At 41.2% G+C, this 27,418-nt stretch overlaps 2 protein-coding genes across 10 annotated transcripts; one reads left to right on the top strand and one right to left on the bottom strand.

The window, feature by feature from the left end:
* Positions 1-1,278: 1,278 nt before the first annotated feature.
* On the bottom strand, positions 1,279-24,877 carry ADAL (adenosine deaminase like). Of its 9 annotated transcripts, none has more exons than XM_024232793.3 (13): positions 24,334-24,626; positions 23,193-23,312; positions 21,784-21,907; positions 20,019-20,245; positions 19,362-19,492; positions 18,484-18,544; positions 14,825-14,912; positions 12,106-12,187; positions 9,199-9,325; positions 8,081-8,161; positions 6,134-6,272; positions 4,149-4,249; positions 1,279-3,438 (listed from the first exon to the last, which is right to left on the bottom strand). In XM_024232793.3, the coding sequence occupies exons 4-13, from the start codon at positions 20,079-20,081 to the stop codon at positions 3,244-3,246; spliced, it is 1,068 nt and encodes a 355-aa protein (XP_024088561.2). In that variant the 5' UTR covers positions 20,082-20,245; positions 21,784-21,907; positions 23,193-23,312; positions 24,334-24,626; the 3' UTR covers positions 1,279-3,243. The 9 variants fall into 9 exon arrangements, with proteins under 9 accessions (XP_024088561.2, XP_063572677.1, XP_024088560.2 ...); XM_063716607.1 differs by having other exon boundaries at positions 21,784-21,947; positions 23,212-23,312; XM_024232792.3 differs by having other exon boundaries at positions 23,212-23,312.
* Positions 24,709-27,418, top strand: LCMT2 (leucine carboxyl methyltransferase 2). Its single transcript, XM_002825370.4, has one exon. The coding sequence runs from the start codon at positions 24,709-24,711 to the stop codon at positions 26,767-26,769; it is 2,061 nt and encodes a 686-aa protein (XP_002825416.2). The 3' UTR covers positions 26,770-27,418.

The raw sequence follows: 27,418 nt of genomic DNA, 5'->3' as shown, positions 1-27,418 counted from the left end.
TCCTGGGCCCAAGCCATCCTCCTACCTCAGCTTGTTGAGTAGGTGGGAACACTGGCATGTGCCACCACGCCTGGCTAGGATTTTTTTTTTTTTTGTAGCGATGGGGTCTCCCTATGTTCTCCAGTCTGTTTTGTTGTTTTTTTGAGATGGACTCACTCTGTTGCCCAGACTGGAGTGCAGTGGTACGATCTCAGCTCACTGCAGCCTTGAACTCCCAGGCTCAAGTGATCCTTCCACTTCAGTCTCCTGAATAGCTGGGACTACAGGCATGGGCCACCATGCCTAATTTTTTAAAAAATATTTTTTTGCAGACGGGGTTTCCCTATGTTGCCCAGACTGGTCTCGAACTCCAGGATCCTCTTGCCTCAGCCTCCCAAAGTACTAGGATTACAGGTGTGAACCATGACGCCTGGCCCACTTGTTTACTTTTTTTTAAATTCAATATTTCACCATTAAATCTGATGTTAGCAATAGTTTTTCATAAATGCTCTTTATCAGCCAATCCACATAAATTCTAGAACCTCAAACAAAAAAAACTTATGCCATCCCTACCCTCACTTAAGACTAGCATGACTTTTATAGTGTGAAAACAATTTCATGATAAGGCTAATAAATTAAAATCATACACTTTAATAGCTTTTGTATAGATACTAAACAAAAAAAAAGACTATAAAACTTTATAACCATATTTTCATTGAATATATTATCATGAACACTTTCAGTCATTAAAATCTGTTCTACAACATTTTTAGTGACTGCAATAGATCCACATTTTATGAATAAACTTTGATGTTTTTACTGTGCAATTTCTGTATGAGTAGATAAGGGTAGAAAATAATATAATGCCATATATGATGCGACACAAAGCTACACACACGTTATCTAAGAACTTCAAAAACCACAGAACTTCCCTCTCCCCTGTTCCTTAAAACAAAGTCTGAGCAGAAAAAACAAACTTTTTTCGTCTGCTCTCACACCACAATAAAGACAGAAAACTTCTCTGACCAAATGTGTGGAGTTTTTTCCCCACCACCAAGCAAGCAATCAATTTTGCAGCAGATACCAGCTGGGTGTCCTCCAATTTCCCATGCTATCCCCTAGAGATGGCATTTGAGCTCACAGATTGAGGGCCCAGTCCCACAAGACCGCTGCCCACTTCCAATGCCAAGTTCAAACCCCAGGTGGTTTTACCTGTGCGTCTGACCAACCCTATAAATCAGGGTTCCCATGACCCCTCCTTGAGTTTAATTTGCTAGTAAAGCTCACAGAACTCAGGGAAACACTTAGGTTCACTGGTTTATTATAAAGGACAGTACAAAGGATAGAGATGAAGAAATGGATAGAGCAAGGCATGTAGGAAGGGACAGGGAGCTCCTATACCCTCTTCAGGTACAGCACCTTCTAGGGACCTCCACATGTTCAGTTACCTGGAAGTGCTCCGAAATCTGTTCTTTTGGAGTTTTATGGAGGCTTCATTATGAAGGTATGATTACCACTGGTCACTGGTAACCTTCTGCCCTTCTCCCAAGAGTTTGGGGGAGGACTGAAAGTCCCAACTCTAATCATGCTTTTGTCTTTCCAGTGACCAGCCCCTAGGGGCTGCCAGCCAGCAGTCAACTCATTAGATACAAAAAGCCATCACTCTGGAGACTCTAAGGATTTTAGGAGTAGTATGCCAGGAAACAGGGTCAAAGACCAAATAAATACTTTACAATATCACAGAAAGAAAACCTATCAGAAACCCTTAGTAATTTAAATTAGGGGTGTCATCAGCCTTAACTTCTTCTGATACCAGGCAAAAATACACATTCTAAAGAGCAAAGCAATTCAAGCATAACTTGATCTAATAATCTAATAATAGATCAAAAATCTAATAATTTTGTTTTTGTTTTTTTTTGTTTGTTTTTTTACCTTTCAGAACTATCTTAGTTTGTCCCTTGTCTTCAGCTGAAGTGGCCACAGTATGTGTGTTTATGTAAGCCTGCACCAGTGGTCCACTATGTAGGGGTAGGGTTACAAGAGACCCAATGAACTCTACTTAACACAGTGTTGCCACTACCAGAGGTATCTTTTAGACCGAGCAGAAAGTGAGTACTAAGGTAGAAATACAGCTTCCACAAAGAAAATGTAATGGAAGCTGTTTTAAAACTGAAAGCTGCAGTGATCTGTGATCATGTCACTGCACTCCAGCCAGGGGAACAGAGTGAGAGTCTTTGTTGAAAAAAAAAAAAAAAAAAGAAAGCTGCAGCTATTTCTGTCTTTCTCTCCCCTCAGCCAGTTATTCTCTCCTCTTCCAAAACTGGAGCAATGACTTCAATCACTTTCTAGTACTGATGGAGCAATCATAAAGAGGGCAAAACCAGATCTCAGCACCTAGCTTTATCTGTCACTAGGGTCATCCCTAGGCATTCACATAAATCCCTGGTATACAATGTGGCCTGGTGTCAATGGTCTTGGGATCTTGGAGAATACTTTTCTTTTTTTTGAAACAGGGTCTCACTCTGTTGCCCAGGCTGGAGTGCTGTAGCATCACAGCTTACTGCAGCCTCGAACATCCCTGGGCTCAGGTCTCCTCCCACCTCAGCCTCCCTGGTGGCTAGGACTACAGACGTGCACTACCATGCCTGGCTAATTTCTGGTTTTTTGTTTTTTTGTTTTTGTAGAGACAGGGTTTCTCCATGTTGCCTAGGCTGCTACTGAACTCCTAGGATCAAGAAATCTGCCCACTTTGGCCTCCCAAAGTGCTGGGATTATAGGCATGAGCCACCACATCCGGCTGGGGAATACTTTTAAAAACTTAAAGCAAGTGAAGGGAGTCTGATTAAAGTATGCACAATAAAATATAAGCTGTTTAGAAGGCTTAAAGGTCTCCGCAGTAACCTAATTTCCCCACTTTCCTAACTTTATACTAGTAATTCCAAAACATTTCCTGATGAGAAACTTTGATTTCCCTGAAATTTTATGATCACTAATAGGGAAGGACTGCTGAGTCACAATAATCACTGGTGGAATGGGGATTTAATTAGCAACAACAGTCAAGTCCCACCCAGTAAGCACCTGAGAGCTTGTGAGTCAGTTGAAGACACGTATTTACTGAGTACCTGCCACGTATAAGGTGCTGGTGATAGAGCCCAAGGAACTTGGCTGCTATGCTTCAAAGGAGTGGTGGACTGTTTTACTAAGTGGGATATGGCAGGACCTTGATTGCAACACATACTCAGAAGTAGTTCACCTCATTATAGCTTAAAAATGTAACACTCTGGGCTTCAGGTGATTCCATTTCTTCCTCAGTTCAGATCTGGTGCTGTCAGAAGCAAAGATGTAGTTGATGGATTCATAAGACAGATCCCACACCTGAGACTGGGTCAAATTAAATGTTTCAGCTGCCAGCTGGTACTCTTGAGAAAGGTGTGTTGCAAAAACACCCTTATCATCAGTCTGCCAATGTAAACAAGAATGTTTCAAAATGAAAAAGGAAGGATTTTTCAAAAACAACCATCTTTTTGTTTAGAGTCTATTTTCCTATTTACTATGCTTCTTTCAAGAGTCTAAACAAGGGCCTACAAATTTATCTATGCATAGCTGTAACTAAACAGATTTATGTATACTTTAAGAAAAGATACCAGAGCAGTGTTTCAACTCTGGCTGTATATTAAAATTACCTAAGGAGTTTTAAAGCCTATCTCTGCCCAGGACTCACCCCAGATCAAATAAAACAGAATCTCATGGGGTGGGTGCAGAGCATCAGTTTGTTTGTTTTTGTTTTTAAGTCCTCTCAAGTACCTTTTGCTAGAGAGCCAAACCAGAGTCACCCTGGCCCTCTGTAGCCTCTCATGTCCCAGTCCCTTTTTTTTTTCTCTTTCTGAGAGGAGTTTCACTCTTGTTAGCCAAGCTGGAGTGCAATGGCATGATCTCTGCTCACTGCAACCTCCTCCTCCTGGGTTCAAGTGATTCTCCTGCCTTAGTCTCCCGAGTAGCTGGGATTACAGGTGTGCGCCACCATACCCAGCCATGCCCCGGTCCCTTCTAACTCCTCTACTTGGGCATTATCCTCAGGCATGCAAGGCGGTCAGCTAGATAGTGAACATCTGACTTAATGCAACTCAGGGAGCAAAAAGGAGCAAAGTACTTCACACGGAACGCCTTACACAGATCACAGAAGGATGGGCAACGCTGTACCAGAATCCGAAATGGTGCTGGTCATAAGATGGAACTGTCCGACTTTTGACGTTTGAGGTCAAACAGAGTTCTAGATGAAAAGGGGAAAAAAATCTCTTATTAAAAGCAAATAAGTGAACTCATTCAGTGTTCACCAAGTAGACACGAGAAATATTTCCAAATTTTGCTAAAGTAGTTTATTAGTTTACAAAGTCGACCTTTCCTTATGTGTGAAAATTTGTAGTTCAATTAGTGAAGTTGTACAGGAAGTATGTGCTGCAACTTATGGCAACAGAGGTACCAGGCAAGGAATTAATATCCCTTTTACAGCCACGCACTTCTCCTTCTTTGACCAAAATAGAGAGGAAAGAGGAATGTCATGATGAAAAAAGCAGAGAATTATCAATGATAGGAACAGAAGGGTTTTTTTGAAAAGCTACTGCAATCCCTCCTGGTCTAACGGTGGAAGCCAAAACAAAGGTAAGAAAACTGTAGCACTGTGTGTGAGAGCATTATAAAGAGCTAAGAATGAGCAGAGACTTTGCCATGGCTTCTAAGAACCCCTAAACGCTTTCACCCAGACAATCATCCATTCACTTCCTTCTGCTTCTAGGTAAGTTAAGTCCATTTTAAGAATGACTCCTACTATTGGCCGGGAGTGGTGGCTCACACCTGTAATCCCAGCAATTTGGGAGGCCAAGGCGGGTGGATCATGAGCTCAGGAGATAGAGACCATCCTGGCTAACACAGTGAAACCCCATCTCTACTAAAAAAATACAAAAAAAAAAAAATTAGCCGGGCTTGGTGGCAGGCGCCTGTAGTCCCAGCTACTCAGGAGGCTAGGGAAGGAGAATGGCGTGAACCCAGGAGGCGGAGCTTGCAGTGAGCTATCGCGCCACTGCACTCCAGCCTGGGTGACAGAGCGACTCTGTCTCCAAAAAAAAAGAAGAATGACTCCTACTATTAACAAATTCCTTCCTGGAAATATTACCAGGCTCCCCAGCCAGAGTAAAATACCTTACTGACTTGATTGATGGTATCTGCTCACTTGAGTAAGGCAACCTCAACACAGGCTCACTCAGTTTAATGGATGACAAACCCAAACCGCCCCCTCTGTTGGGAGCAGAGCTAGGCCACCACACCAAGTAAGATCACTATGCCAGTGGTTCCCATTCTCTCCACTTTTGTGGATATTTAAAATTTTCCTTACCAAATCTCGTCCATTATGAATTGCTGAAAACTCTATAGTTAAAACATACTCACACAAGCATTTTTATAAATTGGTAAATATAGCAAATTGATCATTCTGTAAAATGGTTTGCAGTCAACCACTTTTTCCTTCTTTAGAAAGGCCTTTCCTAACCATCCAATCTTAAGTGGTTATACAATCACTACTATATCAGCCTATTTAATTTTCTTCACAGAACACTGATACTTCCTTGTATATTTGTTTACTGTCTTCCCTCTGCTAGAATATGAGTTTCTTGGGAAAGAAATCTTGTCTGTTTTGCGTACTGCTCTATCGACAGCAATGACAACAAAGCAGGCACTTCATAAACACATAGACAATCAAGTGTGTAATGATCAACAGACATGTGAAAATATACTTGGGATTTTCCATGTTTAATTTTTAAATAATGTTACATATTTTCATAACACATGTCAATTTCATTAAAGTCATTTCAAAATTCTAGATGACCCTTTACTCCTTTAAAAAATTCTTATTGAGTTCCAAGCATTGGAGAATGTAACAAATGAATAAGACAAGCAGAGGCCCTGCTCTCATAGAGCTTATATTCTAATGGAAGCTAAAGCTTTCTGTTTTAAATAAGGCTCAGAAAGCACACACTCCATCTTTTAATAGCTAGATGACGTTCGTACTTTTAGAACAGTACTTCTCTAGAATCCCCAGGCAATCTGGGGATTGGGGGAGGGACAGAGAGTCATCTGGAAGACCTGAAACTACAAGCCTTACCCAGTGGTATCCGATGTTGCCTCACAAAGTCCACCAGATCCAGGGATCCTCCCTCACCAGAGTTGAGAAATGTTCCATGCCCGATTCTATCAGGAAGCAGATCCAGGAGTATTTGTGTTTCTTTTTTTTGGTTTGGAATCTAAAGAAAGGGGAGGAAAGGGGATCAATGGCCTCTTTCAGTGGTTCTTGAGTATTTTTTTCTATAGCTAGGTACCCTGCTCCTCTAAATAGTACTTAATGCAGACCTTTTGGAAAACTGAACTACTTCTGCCTTCCTAGCTCTCTTTGCCCTTTTATCTTCTCATTCTTTCCTCAATATTCTTCTAGATTCATTTCGATGATAATAATAAACACTTATTAAGAACCTACTTTGTGCCTTTTCACACAAATTATTTAAGGCCTCACAAGAATCTTAAAAAGTATTAAGATGAAGAAATTAAACCTGAGAAAAATTAAGTAATTTTCAAAAAATAAAACTTCACAACTCCATATGTATATGTGTGTTCTGTTATAGACATGTGTTCATATATATTATAAAAAGTTCTGAAAAAATATAAACACAAAACTGTTAATAGTATTAACTCTGGGAAGCAAAAAAATAGAAATTGGGCTTTTAATTTTTAATTATTTTCCTTCTTGACACTTGGATTTTTTTCAGGTATACATAACTGTTATAGTTAAAAATATAAAGCATTTTTTTAAAAAAGTTGTCCAAGGTCATAGAGCTAGTGAATGGTAGAGATAAGGGTGAAACCTAACTCAGTCTGACTCCAGGGCCCAGTTACTTTCCTCACATAGTGTGCTCATCATGTTTGATTCTGACAAGGCTGGCTATGTACATACCACAATCACCATGAAAATGTCTGGCTGTGCTCTTTATCTCCTAGATAGCCCAAAACACAAATGCTCAGAACATTTTTAAATGAAATGTTTTATATCCGATGGACTGGATGATAAAAGCAACAGAAACTAAGTTAAAGAACAAGTTCTGATGTTGCACACAAGGCCAGAGATAACTGATCACTGTCACACATGCTATTCCCTTATAATGACCAATAGTTTCTATCACACATCAGTTAGGTCAGCCATAGGATGTCCCGTGGATGAAAGGTCTTTTGAGTTAAGAGTGTGGAAACATGGATTCTAGATTTTAAGTCCTGCCACTAGATTACTGACCTTCTGCTATAGACATGAAAGATACAAGTACTGGCAAGGGGTTCTGATTTTTTTCCCTAATCTTTAAATCATGATGTTACTCAACCTTTATACATTACCCCTTTAATACAATAACTGTGTGGTAAGTAGACTAAGTATTATTTTCTGCATTTAAGAAATAATTAAATAGATAGAAGTACTGAGGTAAAAAATAAATCCATTTATAAAATGGGGAAAATTGCAGCAAAGTCCCTCACAAGGGGTTTGCCTCACAAGGATGTGCTTAAGAAAGTGACTACTTCCCAGCAATTATCTGTCACTACGTTCATGCTACCAGTGAGCTTGGGGCTGATGAGGGGCACTGGACCTCTTTGCTGGGCTTTGTAAAATGACGAGCTGCTTCCTTTACTGCCAGTGGATGTGATACAATCAGGTCCCTTCTACTATGAGGACAGGTGAGATAAATTGGGCTTTCCTTAGAGTCAGCTTGCCAATGACAAGACTGATGTTGGAAATTCATGCATTTTCTCTAGCAAGACGTCATTAAACTGCTTTTAATGACACGGCTGGCATTTGAGTCAACAGCCACTCCCAGGAACCACAAAAGGATAAAAACAGTAACAGTAGAGACTAAAGCAAGTCATGTATTTTTAAATTTAGACTTAAAAATATTTCTACTTTCCCTTTTAAAAAAATGTTTTTCCAATCCCGGTTTATTCCTAGTCACTTACAAATGACCCTATTATTTTCTATCACAATCTGTCCCTTCTAGCCTAAGACAATATTATTTACCTCTGAAAGATGCAATGCTAACTTCAGACCTGCTTTCTTAGCTTCTAAAAGAGGTTCCAAGAAGTCTTTTGCTTGTCCTACCTTAAAGATAAAAGTTAAAATGAGGATGCATGAGAATTCTGGGAAAACTGAGGAACTCAGTACTCCATTCCAATAAACAACATAATGGCAGCAAAAAATAATAGTAGATTAATTCATTTGCACATCTTGTTTATAAAGCACCTACAATGTGCTAGCCACTTCGCTGAATACAAAGCTGGCAAAGGCACAGTCCCTGCCCTCGAGAATCTTGTCTAGTATCAGTAAACTGAGGTCAATCAGCTAAGCTGGATACAGTAGTCACCAAATTTTATGCCTGGAAGGACACCTAGATATCCAGAGCTAAGGAGAACTCACTCACTTGACTCAGGAACTCTCATGATTACTCAAAACACTTCTGTTAAACAGGTGGATAAAAAGAAGGGCAGAATACTCCAGGTTTGGACAAAGCCATAAGAATCAATTTCATGGGACTCTCTTATTCAGTTGTTTTCAACCAGGAGCAATTCTGCCCCCCAGGGGATACTTGGCAATGTCTGGAGACATTTTTGGTTGTCATATCTGGGAGAGTGCTACTGGCATCTAGTGGGTAGAGGCCAAGGATGCTGCTAAACATCCTACAATGCATGGGGCAGCCCCACAACAAATTATCCAGCCCCAAATATCAAGATTTCTGCTTGAATCTGACATTCAAGAAGCTCAAGTCAACATTTCTCAACTATCTATGAGATAGTTAAGCCCTAATACCCTAAGACATCCATCCATTGTATGTAATGAATTACATTATAGTGCATATAGTCTGGGACTAGTTGTGCACCATCTTTAGAAGAATGGAGAAAATAGTCATATAGTCAGGCAACTCTTTTTTTTTTTTAGGGTACTTAATTGTTTCACAGAACCTTGGATGAGAGCTGCTCTAGGCATTCTGGTCATCCAGGGCAGAACAGGACTTCATCCACAGAATGGAGTGTCTGCTGGACACTCTGGAGAATGCAATGCAAGATGCCCGAAGCTAGTCCTTATCCCACTAACTGATTCTACCTTTTAGAATTAAAATGTACGCAGGAAAAATAACTTACAGTAGGGTCTCCACTGAGGTCAAGGCCAAGAACTGTACCCTCAGTAGAAAGGAAGAACTCCTCGGCAAGTTTTACAGTCTCCTTGGCTACCAAAGGGCCACCTCTTCTGTCAACTGCTATCAAATACCTTTAACATAAGAAAGACAGAGTTGAAAACTAATATGACACAGATGAAAAAGACAATTCTGAGTACAGCCAGACAGAGATGGCAGACTACGTGTAATACATCTCACTAGGAAAAGTACAGCCTGACTGAATCTAGACAATATGACATTTTACTTTGCCATATGGACTGAGACATGAATTCCTAAATAGCATCAAGCATCCAGTCACTGTTCAGATTTAGTTGTCTTTTGAGGTTTTTCTTCTCCTGTATTTGTTTCTTCAGTTTGTTTGATTCAGGATCCAAACAAGGTCCACACTTTGTGTAAGTCAATGTATCTTCTAAGCCTCTCTTAATCTACAACCACTCTTTCCTCTCCTCCCACCTCCCACTCTGCTTTTCTTGTAACTTATTTGTTGAAGAAATTAAGTTGTTTGTCGTACAAAGTTTTCCACGGTCTGGATTTTGTTGATTGTATCCCTGTGTTGTTAACATGTTGTCCTATTTCTTTTCTTTTTTTTTTTTTTGAGACGGAATCTCACTCTGTCGCCCAGGCTGGAGTGCAATGGCACAATCTCGGGCTCACTACAATCTCTGCCTCCCAGGTCCAAGAGATTCTCCTGCCTCAGTCTCCCGAGTAGCTGGGGTTATAGGCGCGTGCCACCACGCCCGGCTAATTTTTTGTATTTTTAGTAGAGACGGGGTTTCACCATGTTAGCCAAGATGGTCTTGATCTCCTGACCTCATGATCCGCCCGCCTCGGCCTCCCAAAGTGCTGGGATTACAGGCGTGAGCCACCATGCCCAGCCTTTAACATGTTGTCCTATTTCTTATATTTCCTATATAGTCCAGAGGCAGATCAGGTTCCATTTTTTGGCAAGAGTAAACTGGTGGTGGTGTGTTCTTAGGAGGCTGTGATCCATTATTTCATTAGGGGTTACAAAATTAGAAATATTCTCTTTCTAAAATGTATCACATATCTGATAAAAGTTCATTCTTCAAATATTAGCTGGAATTCTATAAGACTTGAATACCCAGAGAATCTCTGTTAATATTTCTTTTTTTTTTTTTGAGACAGAATTTCGTTCTTGTCACCCAGGCTGGAGTGAAATGGCGTGATCTCAGCTCACTACAACCTCCGCCTCCTGGGTTCAAGCAATTCTGCCTCAGCTTCCTGAGTAGCTGAGATTACAGGTGCCTGCCACCACACCTGGCTAATTTTTTATTTTTAGTAGAGACGGAGTTTCATCATGTTGGCCAGGGTGGTCTCGAACTCCTGACCTCAGGTGATCTGCCCATGGTGGCCTCCCAAATTTCTGGGATTACAGTCATGAGCCACTGTGCTTGGCCTGTTAATATTTCTTGAATACCCAGAGAACCCCTATAATTTTTTAAAGCAGTTATCAGTTTACTATTTATTGACAAAATAAATTCCTTTAGCATTTGTTCATTTATTTATTTACAAAATTTAGATCAACTATGTATAAAATGCTGTATCTTTTTTTTCACTTAGCAACTTCCCATGCCATTAAAATAATGTTAGAAAATAGTATAAATCATATGAACATACCATAATGTAATTATCCTCTGAATGCTGGATATTTTAGGCTATTTTCTAATTTTTGTTATAAATAACATTATAATAAGGAATCTTATGCATAAATCAATCTATTTCCTAGGATGCATTTCTAGCACAGAATTACTGGGTCAGAGGGAAAAACTTTTTTATAAATCTTGACATATATTGCTCTTTAGAGAGGTTTTTTCCCCCCTTACCTGTGTACCAGTGCAGGATTTAAAGAGGTTTTATTAATTACATATGCTTACCAGCAGTGTGTAACTTACAAACACTGGCTATTACTTTTTTTTAGCCTATTGAAACAGTATTGTAATATATGATTAATGAATTAAGTAGTTTTCTCTGTATTTCTATACGTCTACCAGCTCTTTGTATGTCTTCTTCTCTGCATTCTATTGTCTTCTGCTTGGTTTTTTATTGGGGTTATTAGTTAAGCTTAATTTTTAGAGTCTTATAGACCGAAACTATACAGCTAGCTTTTTTTCTTTCTTCATTTAGGGCTTTACTGAACCCATACTAGGTACCTACTTTGTGGTAAGTACTAAAGATGTAGTGGTGAATCAAAAAACAAGGTCCTTGGCTTCACTACACTTACACTCTAGTGGGTGGGCATATATACAAACTAACACAAGATAATTCCTTATCTTGTTACAAATAATGCCATAAAGAAAATAGATGGGTGACTAGAGGATTAGTGGGGCACTTTAGACAGAGTGGTAAAGGAAGGCCCCTCTGAGGAAGTAACAGCCAAATTGAGATCTGAATAATGAGAAGCCAGCCAGCCAGCTGGGCAGGAATCTGGTAGAAATGTGTTCTGGGGAATACTAAACAAAGGTGCTGAAGGGAGACAGTCTTTTTTGCTTATTTTAGGAAGAGACAGCAGGCCCACGCATAAGGGAGGAGGAGTGGTCTAGATGAGCTGCTGAAGTAACAGAGGCAGCCAGATCATGTGGGACCTTGTAGGCCACAGTAAGAAGTTCATTTTAGCTTAATGGCAAAGGAACACCATACTTTACTCATGTAAAAATACTCAGAATTTTATTGCCTTATGAATAAATTCAGAATTGTGTTCTCACTTTAAACAACAGGGTTCTTGATTTTATTTTTCTATTGTATAAATCAATGAATGATTAATTTAAAAAAATCCATTACACCCATGATCAAAACAGTAAAAATTCACATTCTGGTTTTGTAAATGTTAACTACTAAGGTACAATTTTCTTACCTAACATCAATGTCCAAGTTTTCTTGTTTGGACTGTTTTATACCTTCAAGTATAGATTCCACATAAGTCTTTTTAGTCATTCCTGGAAAGGACACACAGAAAATACATGTAAAGAGATCATCAACTATTTCATCCCTCACCTTCAGCAGTCCTATATGAACAATTACATTTTCACTTTATGCTATGACAAGGGCATGGTTAAACATGAGTGAAAACATGGCCCTTATGGGTACATTTTAGTAAATGCAAATTATATTTTAATAAAATTGGGGGAAAATGAAGTGTTAGAGAAATGAAATGAAAAAAAATAAAGGCTTTTTTTTTTTTTTTTTTTTTTTTTGAGACAGGGTCTGACTGTCACCCAGGCTGGAGTGCAGTGGCATGATCTTGCCTCATTGCAACCTCTGTCTCTTGAGCTCAAGCCATCCTGCCACCTCAGCCTCCTGAGTAGCTGAGACTACAGGAATGTACCACCACGCCCAGCTAGCTTTTGGATATTTAGTAGAGACGGGGTTTTGCTATGTTGCCCAAGCTGGTCTCAAACTCCTGGGCTCAAAGTGATATGCCCGCCTTGGCCTCCCAAAGTGCTGGGATTACAGGTATGTGCCACTACACCCGTCCTGTTTGTTTTTTTTTTTTAAAAAAAGGGATATTTTCTCTCCTCTTAGTCCAGAAAAAAAAGTCCTAACTTGGATTCCTTTCCCCTCAATCCTGCTCGGGCTTAGTGTTTCTCATCCAGGGAACCAGGCATGTTCTTCCAAGTCTGAGTGCTCTGCTCTCTGGGGGGATCTGCAAGAGCACTCTCCAGAGCAACCTCCTGTAAAATACCTTTTTTTCTTTTTCTTAAGGCTACATTGGGTAAAATAAAATACCCTTTTACCCAGATTATAAAATGCTTATGTTTGGTGGAAAGTCTCTGGTAAAATACATAAAGTTATAAATAAAAATAAAAATAGGGTGTGGTGGCTCATGCCTGTAATCCCATCAGTTTCAGAGGCTGAGGCGGGCCGATCACCTGAGGTCAGGAGTTCAAGACCACCCTGGCCAACATGGTGAAATCCTGTCTCTACTAAAAATATGAAAATGAGCCAGGTGTGGTGGCATGTGCCTATAATCCCTGCTAGTCGGGAGGCTGAGGCAGGAGAATCACTTGAACCTTGGAGGCGGAGGTTGCAGTGAGCCAAGATCCCACCACTGCACTCCAGTCTGGGTGACAGAGCAAGACTCCATCTCAAAAAAAATAAATAAATAAAAATAATCCCACCACCCAGAGATAACTACTGTTTTCTAAGTACACATATACACATTTATTTTATGTATTATTTCAAGAGACCTTTTTCTCTCTGTTGCTCAGGCTGGAGGGCAGTGGCATGATCATGGTTCACTGCAGCCCTTGGAGCCCATAGAGGTGGGGGGTCTCATGATGTTGCCCAGGCTGGTCTCGAACTTCTGGCGTCAAGTGATCCTCCTGCCTCAGCTCCCAAAGCACTGGAATTACAGGCATGAGCCACTGCACTCTGCCCATATACACATTTTTAAATAGAGAAGATACTACTAGGTATATATGTACCCAGTTCAGTCATTTAACATGATTCTGAGTATTTTCTCACGTCATTAAAGTGTCTTCACCAGTATTTGTAACAGTTGCCTAATATTCCATTAGCCTTTATTTAACCATTCCTCTACTGTTGCGTATGTAGGTTAATACCCTTCTTTTGAAACTCCATTAAAAGAGCCCTATGAGTTGGCTCTTCTCTCCTTCCCTTTCACTGCTCTCACCAGTACAACGCGGAACTGATTCTATGGTTCAAAAATGCAAGATGAGAGCCTTCTCCTTATCTTATGTAAACACTTATACTTTACAATAATAGTTTCAAAAGTTTTACCCCCAAATGATTACTGAGCTACACGTATCAGGAAACAAGATGACCTAGGTCTCTTTGGGTCATAAACAAGGTGCTAAGAGGGCCCCAATGTCTCCTGATGCTGCTCTTATAGGAGGATCTCAGGAAATTCCTCCAGACCATAGCCAGATCTCATCTCTATCCAGAGAGGTTTTACCACATCACAGCTTGCTCCTGGCCTAAGAAACTATTCCCTGAGAAGCGACTGAATAACCTACATTTTAGTAACTACCATAAAACATGATTCTGCATCCACTCAATGGCATTGTCTCACAAGTGCCCGTGATGCAGGGAGCAGGAATCAGCCTCTGCTTGTGACAATGCAAACATAAGGAGCAGGTATCCTTTTCTCAGAGTGAAAACAACTAAACAATGAAGAACAAAAGAAACTGGCCTTTGTTTCCTTCCTTAAACAGATAATGCCTGACTGGAATTTTACTACTTTTTACTTAAGAATAACTCACTCATTAATAATGTACATCAGGATGGGCACCGTGGCTCACACCTGTAATCCCAGCACTTTTAGAGACTGAGGTGACTGTTGGGCCCAGGAGTTTGTGGTTACAGTGAGCTATGTTTGCACCACTGCACTCCAGCCTGGGCAAGACAGCAAGACCCTGTCTCTAAAACAAACAAAATGAACATCATTAATGTATATCAGAGAGAGGACTTGGACTGTTGATTAAAGGTTCAATGAAATACAGAACAACACAATAGTATAAAAGTTAGTGCTTCATATTCCCACTCACAAACATGTGAGTGATCAAAGCACATAGGAAAAGGACAGTACATTTGCTGAGAAGTATAAGCTCTACCGGTAGCATTTTCTCTTCTGGGTGTGCTCCTTAGTTCCAGGTACTTGACACCGTCATCTGCAAATTCTTTTATGACATCTTTTGTGACCTGATAATAAAGATAACATACACAATATTGATAATGTTTGTGTAAGGGTCCCAATGAATGTGCCAAGTGCTACAGCTTTATTTTATTCATTAAATTTGATTTGCAAGTAATGTTGGAGTTTCTCACGTGGTAGAGATTATCCATTTTGTCACATCCCTGATGGAGACTATGCAGGGCTGCAATATTTCCAATCGCTCCCATCACCCCTCATTCCCACATTCAATCCCAAGCTGCACATCAGCTACACCGTTTGTTTCTTTTCCCCCTTTTAAACATTTATTTCCTAGTATTTATAATAGCAGATTGATAAAATAGAGAAATGGCGCAAAACTAAAACCAGCTGGAACCATCTATATGTGTAGACTGCTAGGAAATGCACATACAGAAATAAACAGCTAAAATGATTAGGTATTACTGATGTGCTATTTGAAGTCATGGCTTAAGGTTTTTATTCAAGTTATTTAGGAATAAGTTACATTTTTCAATAAATTCTGGCAGGGTTAAATTTTCTTGAGAAGTACTTAGGGCAAAGAAAGTAGGTGATAAATGTGAGTAAAACTGTATCCAATTTAGTGCAAATCTCAATAATCCAAAAGTTCCTGAAGGATTTCCTGAAGGAGGTTTTTCCTTTTTGCCTTCAATCCTAAAAAATCTACAAGAAAAAAAGGCTAGGTTGGCGAAGCTGTGACAAACTGCCGTAATGAGTCCTTACAGTTGGTATCCTAATCTTAATCTGCTTTGACTACACACACACAAGCATGTGAGCACAGTGTCCTGGCAAAGCAAGAGGGGCTGGCTGTTTGTACATACAGTGCCTAACAGTATGGCACTACCTTGGTGAATTCATAGCAATCCAAGTTGTAGGCCTCTTCTTTTTTCTTTTTCCACTAAAGACAAAAATGAACTTAGTATAATGTAAGTGGAATGGGTAGCTCAGTTTCATCAAGAGGTCTAAAGACCCAGATTCTGAGAATACACAGCCAAAGATAATACATCTGCATTCTAAATCACATGAAACACCAGGACCAAGCAAGATACCACTGCTGCCTCCTCCAAGGAGCATGATACTGCAGCCTCCATGCCATCATGAATGGCGTTGGCCCCATGGCACTGCTACTCCAGGAACTCCCTCTTGCTGTCACTGACACCACAAAATTGTGGCCTCATCTTTGTATTAATAGGTTGAGGAATCTGAATCTTGTCACTGCCCCAGAACAGAACAGACCCACACTCAGCTACCCCAGCTCACATGAGACTAATGCAGAAAGCTGTTTGACAGTGAGGAATAGGGTAGAAGTGAGGGTTTGAAATAGTAGTCCTTTTCAGTGACTACTATCCAAGGCTCCCTCTTTCTGAGTGGCTAGGTACCTGTAAAACCAAATGAACAATGAAAAACTAACAAGTATGGAGCAAGAGCAAAGGGAGGAAGATTTATCTAGGCCACAGTGAAGCCTACAGAACCATCCCTAACCCACATCCAAGAACATTTCCCTGGGGTCTACATCTGTGTTTGCCAGATTTAGCCATTTCTGTGATGTGCGGCAGGTAGTGTGGTAGGTACTGAGGACATCTCTTTGGGCTTTCCTCTCCTATGCGCTGGACTGAGAATATCTATTCAAATTCTTTTTCCAGACAAAGTACATCACAATTAGTTAAATTCCTACTTACTCAAACCTCTCTAAGACTGTATAAGCTTGAATGGGAAAGAGCATGAGCTCTGCAACCAGATAGTACTGTCACTTACTCTTTGTGTGTGATCTTAAGCAAGTTACACTTAACCTCTTTAAGCCTATTTTTTCATCTACAAAAAGGGAACAATAAAAATACCTACTCTGAAAGTAGTCCTAAGAATAATGTCTGGTACATGTAATAAAGAGTATCATTTTTTCAGCCACACTCCAATCCTCCCTTTGAGATTATACCCAGGTCACCTTGACTAGAGTTTTAAGTGATCTCCCTCACACTCAGTTCTACATTTACAATCTCTCAGTTTACTCTCATAGACGTTTCATTTATCATATGGGGCACCCCATTGTCACCCTCTGAACCACCTAGTAGCACTAGGTCAAATGCACAGAATCTTATTACTCACCTCATTCAATAAAGCTTTTCAACTTTCATTTTGAAATGAACGTAGCAACAAGCATGCCATTATTATACCCATAGAGCATTAAACTGTCAAAGTTTAAATTTAATCATTTTGCTCTATAACACTCATCAGCAAAGTGAGACCAGGGCCCCTGTGGTGGACATTCTTAGCAATATTCAATGGTATCTTTTGAGACGCTGCTTAGAGAATGCCCTTTTGGTTCCCTATAAATCCTTATGTGTGTGTCTAATGCAGAGCTTACCACACTATGTTGCAGTATCTGCTTATGGGTCTGTCTCTCCAACCTAATTATAAATTCCTCAGGGGCAGAAACTGTGTCAATCTCTCTAAGACTTTAGCACAGTGCCTGGAACACTGTGGGCACTCAGTCAACTTTTGTTGAACGAAACTATTAGAGTTACCTCTCCTCTAAAAGGTGCTTAATTTACTTACCACTTATCATGAAGATCAGTCTTTACCAAAGAGGAAAATTTTTGCTTGATCAGTCAAAAGTTACCTCTCCAGAAACACAGGTTATACTTTCTTTGCATTTTTTTTCTACTGGTTAAGATCACTGACACAATTTTGCTTCTCTCCATTTAGAAAGAGAACATTTTAAAATGCCATCCTAGTCAGATCAATGATACAGAAGACAATCTTCCACGTCAGACTCTAGTATCACGGAGCTTCAGATAAGAGAACACAGTGGTATCCTTTGTGCCCTCAGAGGGAAAGCACAATTTCCCTAGGGATTAATCACTTAATCTCTAAGCTCTTCTTGAACTTCTTCCTTCTCTATAATGTCCACCCATACAGTAAGTCTCCTATGCAATACAGACAATGCCTTATTAAGGATATCCCCATTTGTGGTCTAATATTTCTTTCTTTTTTTTTTTGAGACAGATCTCGCTCTGTTGCCCAGGCTGGAGTGCAGTGGCATGATCTCAGCTCATGCAAGCTCCACCTCCCAGGTTCACGTCATTCTCCTACCTCAGCCTCCCGAGTAGCTGGGACTAAAGGCGCCCGCCACCATGCCCAGCTAATTGTTTTTTTTGTATTTTTAGTAGAGACGGGGTTTCACCATGTTAGCCAGGATGGTCTCAATCTCCTGACCTTGTGATCCGCCCACCTTGGCCTCCCAGAGTGCTGGGATTACAGGCGTGAGATACCACGCCCAGCCCTAATATTTCATATATATATGTTATATATGAAAAACAGGACCAAATTTTCTCTTCCATATCATCCTCTATCCTACAGAAGATGCTCTTCATGGTTCTTTCCTCATATCTTTTACAAGAAACACAGTTTTTCTGTACTAGCTCTTAGGCAAATGACTTACATCGGTTTTGAAAAGAGTTGCCGTAATAGTGAAAACATTTTTCATCACTCTTAATGAGAGCAAAAATGAAAGGCCATGTGCAATAATGGAAGGAAATTACTTCATAATTTTTAAACCATTCTAAAAATTCCTTCATGTCTTACCATTAGTATATCTTCAGGGCTACTAGTAAGCTGATGAATAGTTTGAAACATCTGGAAACATCTGCAACGTGAATGAAAAGTTTTAACATAATCTAGTCATCAAAGAAACTCACTAACTGAATGAACTAAAGTTTAGGCTAATAGTAAATATATATTTATATTTACAAAGAACTACAGAATAGATGTTTCAAAAATTACATTGATCTGGAAAGATAATCAAATGATTGAAAATAAAACATTACTGATATTTTTAAGTGGGAAATAATAGTACCCCTTCTCTAACCCACCCCTGACATGGGGAAATTCAATATGCCTATATTTTCAAATCTAAAGACTATCCCAGGCTGGGTATAATGGCTCATGCCTGTAATCCCAGAACTTTAAGAGGCCAAGGCAAGTGGATAGCTTGAGCCCAGGAGTTTGAGACCAGCCTGGGCAACATAGGGAGACCCCCATCTCTAAAAAAATTCAAAAAACATTAGCCAGTCATGGTGGCGTGCACCTGTGGTCCCAGCTACTTGGGATGCTAAGATAGGAGGACTGTTTGAGCCCCAGAGGTCGAGGCGGCAGTGATCTGTGGTCACGCCACTGCACTCCAGTCTAGGCAACAAAGTGAGATCCTGTCTCAAAAAAAAAAAAGAAAGAAGAAAGAAAAAAGAACGAATATCCCAATATAATTTCACAAACAACAGAAATCACTAGAAATACTGTCAACAGTCTAACAGCTGGAAAAAAATGTTGTATGTTAAGATATATGCTCCACGCCAGATGCCAACCCTATTTCTGTTTACTAAAATCTGAATTCTTACATACTACTTACAATCTCAAAATACTGATAGAGAAAAAAAGGAGTATGTCCACAACCTCCCCACACTTACTCTTCTAAAGTTCTTTTCTTTCCCTTGTCAATCACAGTCATCTGATCGTGGATTTTAAGATCTGGCTTCTGGGCTATTAATTTCTTCATGGTATGAGAACTAATGGATCCATTCAAGTGGGCATGAAGTTCCTAAGAGATACAACCAGTAAAACTTATCAAATATCCAATAGATTCATAGCATCTTACCAGGTACTTAATGTTGGTAGTTTGCAATAGGCAAACTGCTTACTAGATTTAGCTACATAACAAAGTTTACAAATTTTGCCTACAAAATTTACTTTTTCTTTTTTTGAGATGGAGTCTCCCTCTGTCACCCAGGCTGGAGTACACTGGTGCGATCCCAGCTCACTGCAACCTCTGACTCCCGGGTTCAAGCGATTCTCCTGCCTCAGCCTCCTGAGTAGCTGGGACTACAGGCATGCCACCAAGCCCAGCGAATTTTTGTATTTTTAGTAGAGATGGGGTTTTGCCATGTTGGCCAGTCTGGTCTCAAAACTCCTGACCTCAGGTGAATCCACCTGCCTTGGCCTCCCAAAGTGCCGGAATTTCAGGCATGAGCCACTGTGCCCAGCCAAAATTTACTTTGATGAAAAGAAGCAACATCAAAGTCATTACAATTAGCAACCACTCAAGATTTCTGTAGTTGAATTCTCACCACTTTTGGCAATTCAGAATAGAAGTCTGTCTTGCAAGGCTGCTGCTCTTCTGCCTCTATCATTTTAGCAGGAAAAAAAATGGTTCTTCTCCACTCTTATTCTTGGTATGAGCAATATGATGTATTTCAGTCAGTAAATTGTATGGTACTGAATTTCCTTCAGATTGCTTTACTTCCACACATTTTGGTAAGATTAGCTGTATGTGTAGATCTGGGTTCAGCTTCACCTATTTTAACAAATGTTAATATTTTCAGATGTTAAAAGCAAAGAAACGGGATTTTGTTAATTTTTTCTTTAAAAGGCAAAAGCTCCTCTAAAACTAACTTAAGTGTGTCTAAGGTGGGAAAATGATTAGTAAACAACATAAACTGGAAACAGGAAAAGACCTCAAGCTTATAAGAGGTGTACTAAAACCTGACATTTAGTAGAGTATATTCCTTAACTATTGGCACCTTCTATACAACGACTTCAAAAATTCAAAATTTTATAAGGCCTACTTTGGATAAAATATACACATACATATATATATATATATATATATATATATATTTTTTTTTTTTTTTTTTTTTTTGAGACAGAGTCTCCCTCTGTCACCTAGGCTGGAGTACACTGGCATGGTCTCAGCTCACTGCAGCCTCTATCTCCCGGGTTCAAGCGATTCTCCTGCCTCAGCTTCCCAAGTAGCTGGGATTACAGGCGCATGCCACCACACCTGGCCAATTTTTGTATTTTTAATAGAGACAGGGCTTCACCATGTTGGCCAGGCTGGTCTCAAACTCCTGACTTCAAGTGATCCACCTGCCTCAGCCTCCCAAAGTGCTAGGATTACAGGCATGAGCCACCATGCCCGGCCAAAAATAAAATTTTAAATTTTGAATTGTTTAAAATACATAAAGGAAGAACAGAGGTACTGGTGTCAGACGGACCTAGGTTTGTCCTTTTACCAGCTCTACAGGTTAGAAGCTGTGAGGCCTTAGTCACTTACCTTCATGGCTTCAGTTTCTTTATTTACAAAAGTGGCATTAAAAATGCAAAGCAGCAGTGATGATTAATAAAGTATTTTAAATTCCCCTCATCTATGTTCCCACATGAGCCAGTCACTGCCTTTAACTCAGCATTTAATCACACTGATATCTCAATCACTGATATACTTGTCTTTCTCTCTCACCAGACTGTAAGTTCCTTGAGGACAGGTCCTTCGAATTATTCCACCACTCTAGCACTTAGCACAGTGCCTAGCACACTGTAGGTGATAAATCAATCATAATTTCCCTTCACCTCTGAAAGTGGTTTATAAGTGAAGATAAAATTCCAAGTGAAATTTAGTGATTTTCAAAGTGGCCACCTTGACTCTCTGGGTTCTCACATATTAATGAGGATGATGTTTAAGAATAACAGTTTCCATGTATTCAGAACCTAACAGGTATGTGACATGCACTTTTAATAATGTTATCTTTAATCCTTGAAATAACTTTGTGAAATATTACTGTATTGAAAATCAATAAATTGATACTGAGTGGGGTTAAATAAATTACCAAGATATTAAAATGTACAATAAAGAAAGTAATTTGTACAGGACTAAACATAGCCATAGAAATCCATAGGAAGGCCTACTTAGTATGAGATAAACGTGGCATTTCAAAGTAATGCCATAGTAAATGCTTAATAAATAGTAAAAAATGAAAAAGATGGACTATTTAATCAATGGCATTTAATATCTCTACCGAAAAACATAAATGATTTAATTAAAATGGAAAAACGTACCTTTTTTTTTTTTTCTTTTGAGACAGGATCTTACTTTGTTGCCCAGGCTGGAGTGCAGTGTCACGATCACAGCTTGCTGCAGTCTGAAGCTTCCAGACTCAAGCGATCCTCCCACTTCAGCCTCCTAAGTAGCAGAGACCACAGGCATGCACCACAATGCCCGTCTAATTTTATATAAAAATTTTTTTGTAGAGATGGGGTCTCACCATGTTGCCCAGGCTGCTCTCAAACTCCTGGGCTCAAGTGATCCACCAGCCTGAGCTGGGATTACAGGAGCGAGCCACTGCGCCCGGCCAGATTTTCAATTTTACTCCAGGATCCTGACCTTAATTTGTGCCCCATTCAAACCATCCTCCAGACTGACCTTTAACTAGCTGTGAGTAAATTTACTGACCTACTGGCTACAATGTTAACCTATGGAAATTAAAAAGCAACTAAGCAATCATAATCTTTACATATTAAAAAAAATTGTTGTTCTTTGCCTAAAACACGGCTATCAACAATAGCATGCCATGTCAAATTTAACCTTTCTGGACTGGTTTTGGTCTGGGACGGAAGGCAACAAACATTGGGATAAGATCCACATTAGTAATACTTCATCAATATTAGAGCAGGGCCAGAAGTAAGTATCCTGTCTCCCAGGGAACTTTTTTCATGTTCCCACCTACTCCCCTAAAAGGGAACTCAGAATAAAAAAAAATTTGTTACTGTTTATTATGCACTTACCATGAGCCAGGCACTGTGGTGTCTTAGATAGTTATTTTGTTTAAATCCTCACAACAACCCCTGAGGTATTATTATCCCCATTTTATATAAGAATAAATTGAGATTTAACTGCCGGCCCCCCTCCCCCGGCCTAAATCATAAGGCATCGAAATCACAAATTTTGCTCCATTCTCTTTCTTCAATTACTTTTCTTGATCTGGTCTTTGCAAAACAAGTAGTATTTTTGACATAACATCCACATTTTAGGAACTTGTCATTAAATAAATTTGTTTCTATGGTGCTATGTATTTTTCAAAGTCCTTCAACATTTTTTTTTTCTATTTGCCCCTCAATCAACCCTGAGATACCTCACAAAGCAGTACTTAATCTCATTTTAGAGGTGAGGATCCAATGACCCAGCAGGCATAGGTGAGCCCTTCTTCTAATCCCTTCAGAAGCAATTCTCAAACTCCTCAAATGTTCCATCAGATCTGAATGCCTTACACTAAACTGACAACTCTGCCACCAACTTTACAGAGAAAACAGAAGCCATCAGGTGTAAATTCCTTCTTTTTCTCTCTGCCCTACCTCACACCTGAGCTTATGATTATCCATAATCTTTTTTTTACCCCATCAGGAGTCACAGATAAAGGATTCATTCTCCTATCCCCACAACTAATATGTGCCCAGGATCCCATTTCTACCTATTCCAAGTTACTCTACCAGTGAGTTATCTTCTCATTTTTCTGTTCCTTCAACCTCTCCCTCACCACTGGCTGGTTTCCCTCACAGGACCAACACGCATGTGCAATATTTGCTTCCACCTGAAAACAAAACAAAAGACTCTTTTATCCCACAGTATTCTTTAGCCACTGCCCTGACCCTTTTTTCCTTCTGAGTTAAGCTCCTCGAAAGTATAATAATTTAGACTGGATACCTCCTTTAACTCACCTCCTATTCACTGAAACATGGATTCTGCCCTCATTGCTCCACAGAAACTGCTCTCCCTAAGGCCATTAATGAGCTTTTAAGCACCAAATCTAAATGTCACTTTTCAATTACCAAATCTTTATCCTGATCCAAACCTTTTCTTTCTTATTTCATTTTATTCCACAAGAAAACATTGGAAAATACGAAACTTTTTCTTGACTCCAGTATCCAAATCTGCTGGACTCCAAAACTCGCTCTTAACCATTATGCAGTACCACCTGTAGTTAACCATAAAGTTATCTGATTTCCTTTTCTATTTCAGCCAGTCAGTCACCAAATCTCAGTGAACAAATGATAAATTTCCTAAATGTCTCTGGAAGTGGGTTCCTATGGATGACTCCCAGACACCCAATTTAGAAATTTTATGATTATTCTGAAGTCCAACCTGGATTTACTCCTTAAAAACAAAGCTCAGAACATATCACAGGGAACAATCACCTCTCTTCAGTGACTCCCCTTTCTGGGGACATATTCAACACTACTTTAAAATCCACAGAATTCTCCAAGTGGAAGGGGGTGTGATGAGAAAGAGAGGCTGAGGGGTTTATTCACCGTTGGTCTAACATAGGGCTGGGAATACAAGGGAATCAACAGTCTAATATCTGTGGGGAAACGTTTTCTTGTTAGGTGTCTATAAATTATTTGTAAAGGTCGGTTTCTTCAGTTTGCACCCTGGCCTTAGTGACTTGTTTTCAAGTTTTAAATGGGGTTCTCTTTTACAACTGTGAGAGCATTAAATAAATCAGCAACTATTAGCACCCAAGGAAGCTAACTAATCCTTGCCCACTGAAGGTCCGTGGTGCCGACCCTTCTTGGCTCTTACCAGACCCAGGTCGTCAGTCCCCACAGACTCACCTCTTAGAGATTTCTCAACTACGAGGACTTAGGCAAGGTTTCCTTTTTGACTGGAAGGCTTGTAGAAACGTGACAACCCGCCTTCCCTAACACTCATGTCACAGCGGTAGCGGACCGTATTCTGGGACAAACGTAACTCAGGACATTCAAAAGAAAGGTCAGCCGCAAGCGAACTTAGCACTGGCTATACCCTCCTCAATTCTGGTTGGCCAGATGCGCTCTTCCCGGAAGTGACGCACCAGTGCCGGAGGAAGGGGAAGTCCAGGAGTATGGGTGGTTTTTTTCCCCCTACCGAGGTCCGTGAGGTGTGTACTGTGCTAACCAAGGGGCGGCTCACAACCGTGACAGACTGCCATTCCTGAGACTCTTCTGGCCATGGGCCCCCGGAGCCGCGAGCGTCGGGCAGGCGCGGTACAGAACACCAACGACAGCAGCGCCCTCAGCAAGCGTTCCCTGGCCGCGCGCGGGTATGTGCAGGACCCCTTTGCCGCGTTGCTGGTTCCGGGCGCGGCGCGCCGCGCCCCGCTCATTCACCGAGGCTACTACGTCCGCGCACGCGCCGTGAGTCACTGCGTGCGCGCCTTTTTGGAGCAGACTGGCGCGCCCCAGGCAGCGCTTCGCGCGCAGATCTTGTCTCTCGGCGCCGGCTTCGACTCGCTGTATTTTCGCTTGAAAACCGCGGGCCGCCTGGCCCGGGCTGCAGTCTGGGAGGTGGATTTTCCGGACGTGGCGCGGCGCAAAGCAGAAAGGATTGGAGAGACGCCAGAGCTGTGCGCGTTAACCGGGCCTTTCCAGAGGGGGGAGCCCGCGTCCGGGCTGTGCTTTGAGAGCGCAGACTACTGCATTCTGGGCCTGGACTTGCGGCAGCTCCAGCGAGTGGAGGAGGCCCTGGGCGCCGCGGGGCTCGACGCAGCCTCACCCACTCTGCTCCTGGCCGAGGCGGTGCTGACCTACCTCGAGCCGGAGAGTGCCGCGGCCCTCATCGCCTGGGCAGCCCAGCGTTTTCCTAATGCCCTTTTCGTGGTCTATGAGCAGATGAGGCCTCAAGACGCCTTTGGCCAGTTCATGCTGCAACATTTTCGGCAGCTAAACTCTCCCCTGCATGGCCTGGAGCGCTTTCCTGACGTGGAGGCGCAGCGGCGCCGCTTCCTTCAAGCTGGCTGGACCGCCTGCCGTGCCGTGGACATGAATGAATTCTATCACTGCTTTCTCCCCGCAGAAGAGCGCCGGCGGGTGGAAAATATTGAACCCTTTGACGAATTTGAAGAGTGGCATCTGAAGTGCGCCCATTATTTCATTCTGGCAGCTTCTAGGGGAGACACCCTCTCCCACACCCTAGTGTTTCCATCCTCAGGGGCATTTCCTCGCGTAAATCCTGCTTCGCCTTCAGGGGTATTCCCTGCCAGTGTAGTCAGTAGCGAGGGTCAGGTCCCAAACCTGAAGAGATATGGCCACGCCTCTGTCCTCTTGAGCCCGGACGTTATTCTCAGTGCAGGAGGATTTGGAGAGCAGGAGGGGCGGCACTGCCGAGTGAGCCAGTTTCACTTGCTCTCAAGAGATTGTGACTCTGAATGGAAAGGCAGCCAAATAGGCAGTTGTGGGACTGGAGTTCAGTGGGATGGACGCCTTTATCACACCATGACAAGACTCTCAGAGAGTCGGGTTCTGGTTCTGGGAGGGAGACTGTCCCCAGTAAGTCCAGCCTTGGGGGCTCTGCAGCTTCATTTTTGTAAGAGTGAAGATAATAACACTGAGGACCTGCGAGTGACAATAACAAAGGCTGGCCGAAAGGATGATTCCACTTTGTGTTGTTGGCGGCATTCAACAACAGAAGTGTCCTGTCAGAATCAGGAATATTTGTTTGTGTATGGGGGTCGAAGCGTGGTGGAACCTGTACTAAGTGACTGGCATTTCCTACATGTAGGGACAATGGCTTGGGTCAGGATCCCAGTGGAGGGAGAAGTACCTGAAGCCCGGCATTCTCACAGTGCCTGCACTTGGCAAGGGGGAGCCCTTATTGCTGGAGGTCTCGGGGCTTCTGAGGAGCCATTGAACTCTGTGCTCTTTCTGAGACCAATCTCTTGTGGATTCCTCTGGGAGTCAGTAGACATCCAGCCTCCCATTACCCCAAGGTACTCCCACACAGCTCATGTGCTCAATGGAAAGCTGTTACTTGTTGGAGGGATATGGATTCATTCCTCCTCATTTCCTGGAGTGACTGTGATCAATTTGACTACAGGATTGAGCTCTGAGTATCAGATTGACACAACATATGTGCCATGGCCATTAATGTTACACAACCATACTAGTATCCTTCTTCCTGAAGAGCAACAGCTCCTGCTCCTTGGAGGTGGTGGGAACTGCTTTTCCTTTGGTACCTACTTCAACCCCCATACAGTCACATTAGACCTTTCTTCCTTAAGTGCTGGGCAGTAAGGACTGGACTAATATTCAGGACCCACTAAAGTAGACAATAAAGTTTTCCACAAATAGGACGACCCTCTAGCTATAGATACTGCCACTCCTCCTTTCCCCATCCTTTTTTTCCTTTAGCACTATTCAGTGCAAAAAGTGAAAAAGGTTGGTAAAATAGGTAAAATACCTAGAAACAATCACTACAGAAAACAGCTGAAGACAGTGGCCATGCAGTCCGAGAGTAGTAGTGGTCTTCCTCTAATTTTCTAATCTAAGTTCATTTATTGAGTTACAGTGGTCTTTAGTAAAGTAAAACAATTTCCCAATCCCAGACCTTGTGATTTGAGATGGTACCTTAGAAAAAGTTACATGCAGTTCCGTGGTTGAATATATTTGAGATGGTACCTTAGAAAAAGTTTCACGCAGATCCTTGGTTGAATATAGTTGAAGGAGTGTAGTATTGACCTAATTCTTCATGTAGGAAACCTGAAATGAACACAGTCACAGTTTGATTAAAACATTGTCCTGTTTATTGCAACGGAAAACTCGGATAGTTTTAACAACAGGAAACAGGACTTCCTTTAACGACATACTTCTTAAATGTTTTGCTATTGGTTCCATATTTATTTAGATTTATAAGTGTCAATAAAGCAAACTTTTGGTGCCTCAA

Source organism: Pongo abelii, chromosome 16, assembly GCF_028885655.2.
Source record: "Pongo abelii isolate AG06213 chromosome 16, NHGRI_mPonAbe1-v2.0_pri, whole genome shotgun sequence".
Taxonomy (NCBI): Eukaryota; Metazoa; Chordata; class Mammalia; order Primates; family Hominidae; genus Pongo; species Pongo abelii.
The sequence above is the reverse complement of the archived record's forward strand: the minus strand, read 5'-3'. Positions and strand labels throughout refer to the sequence as shown.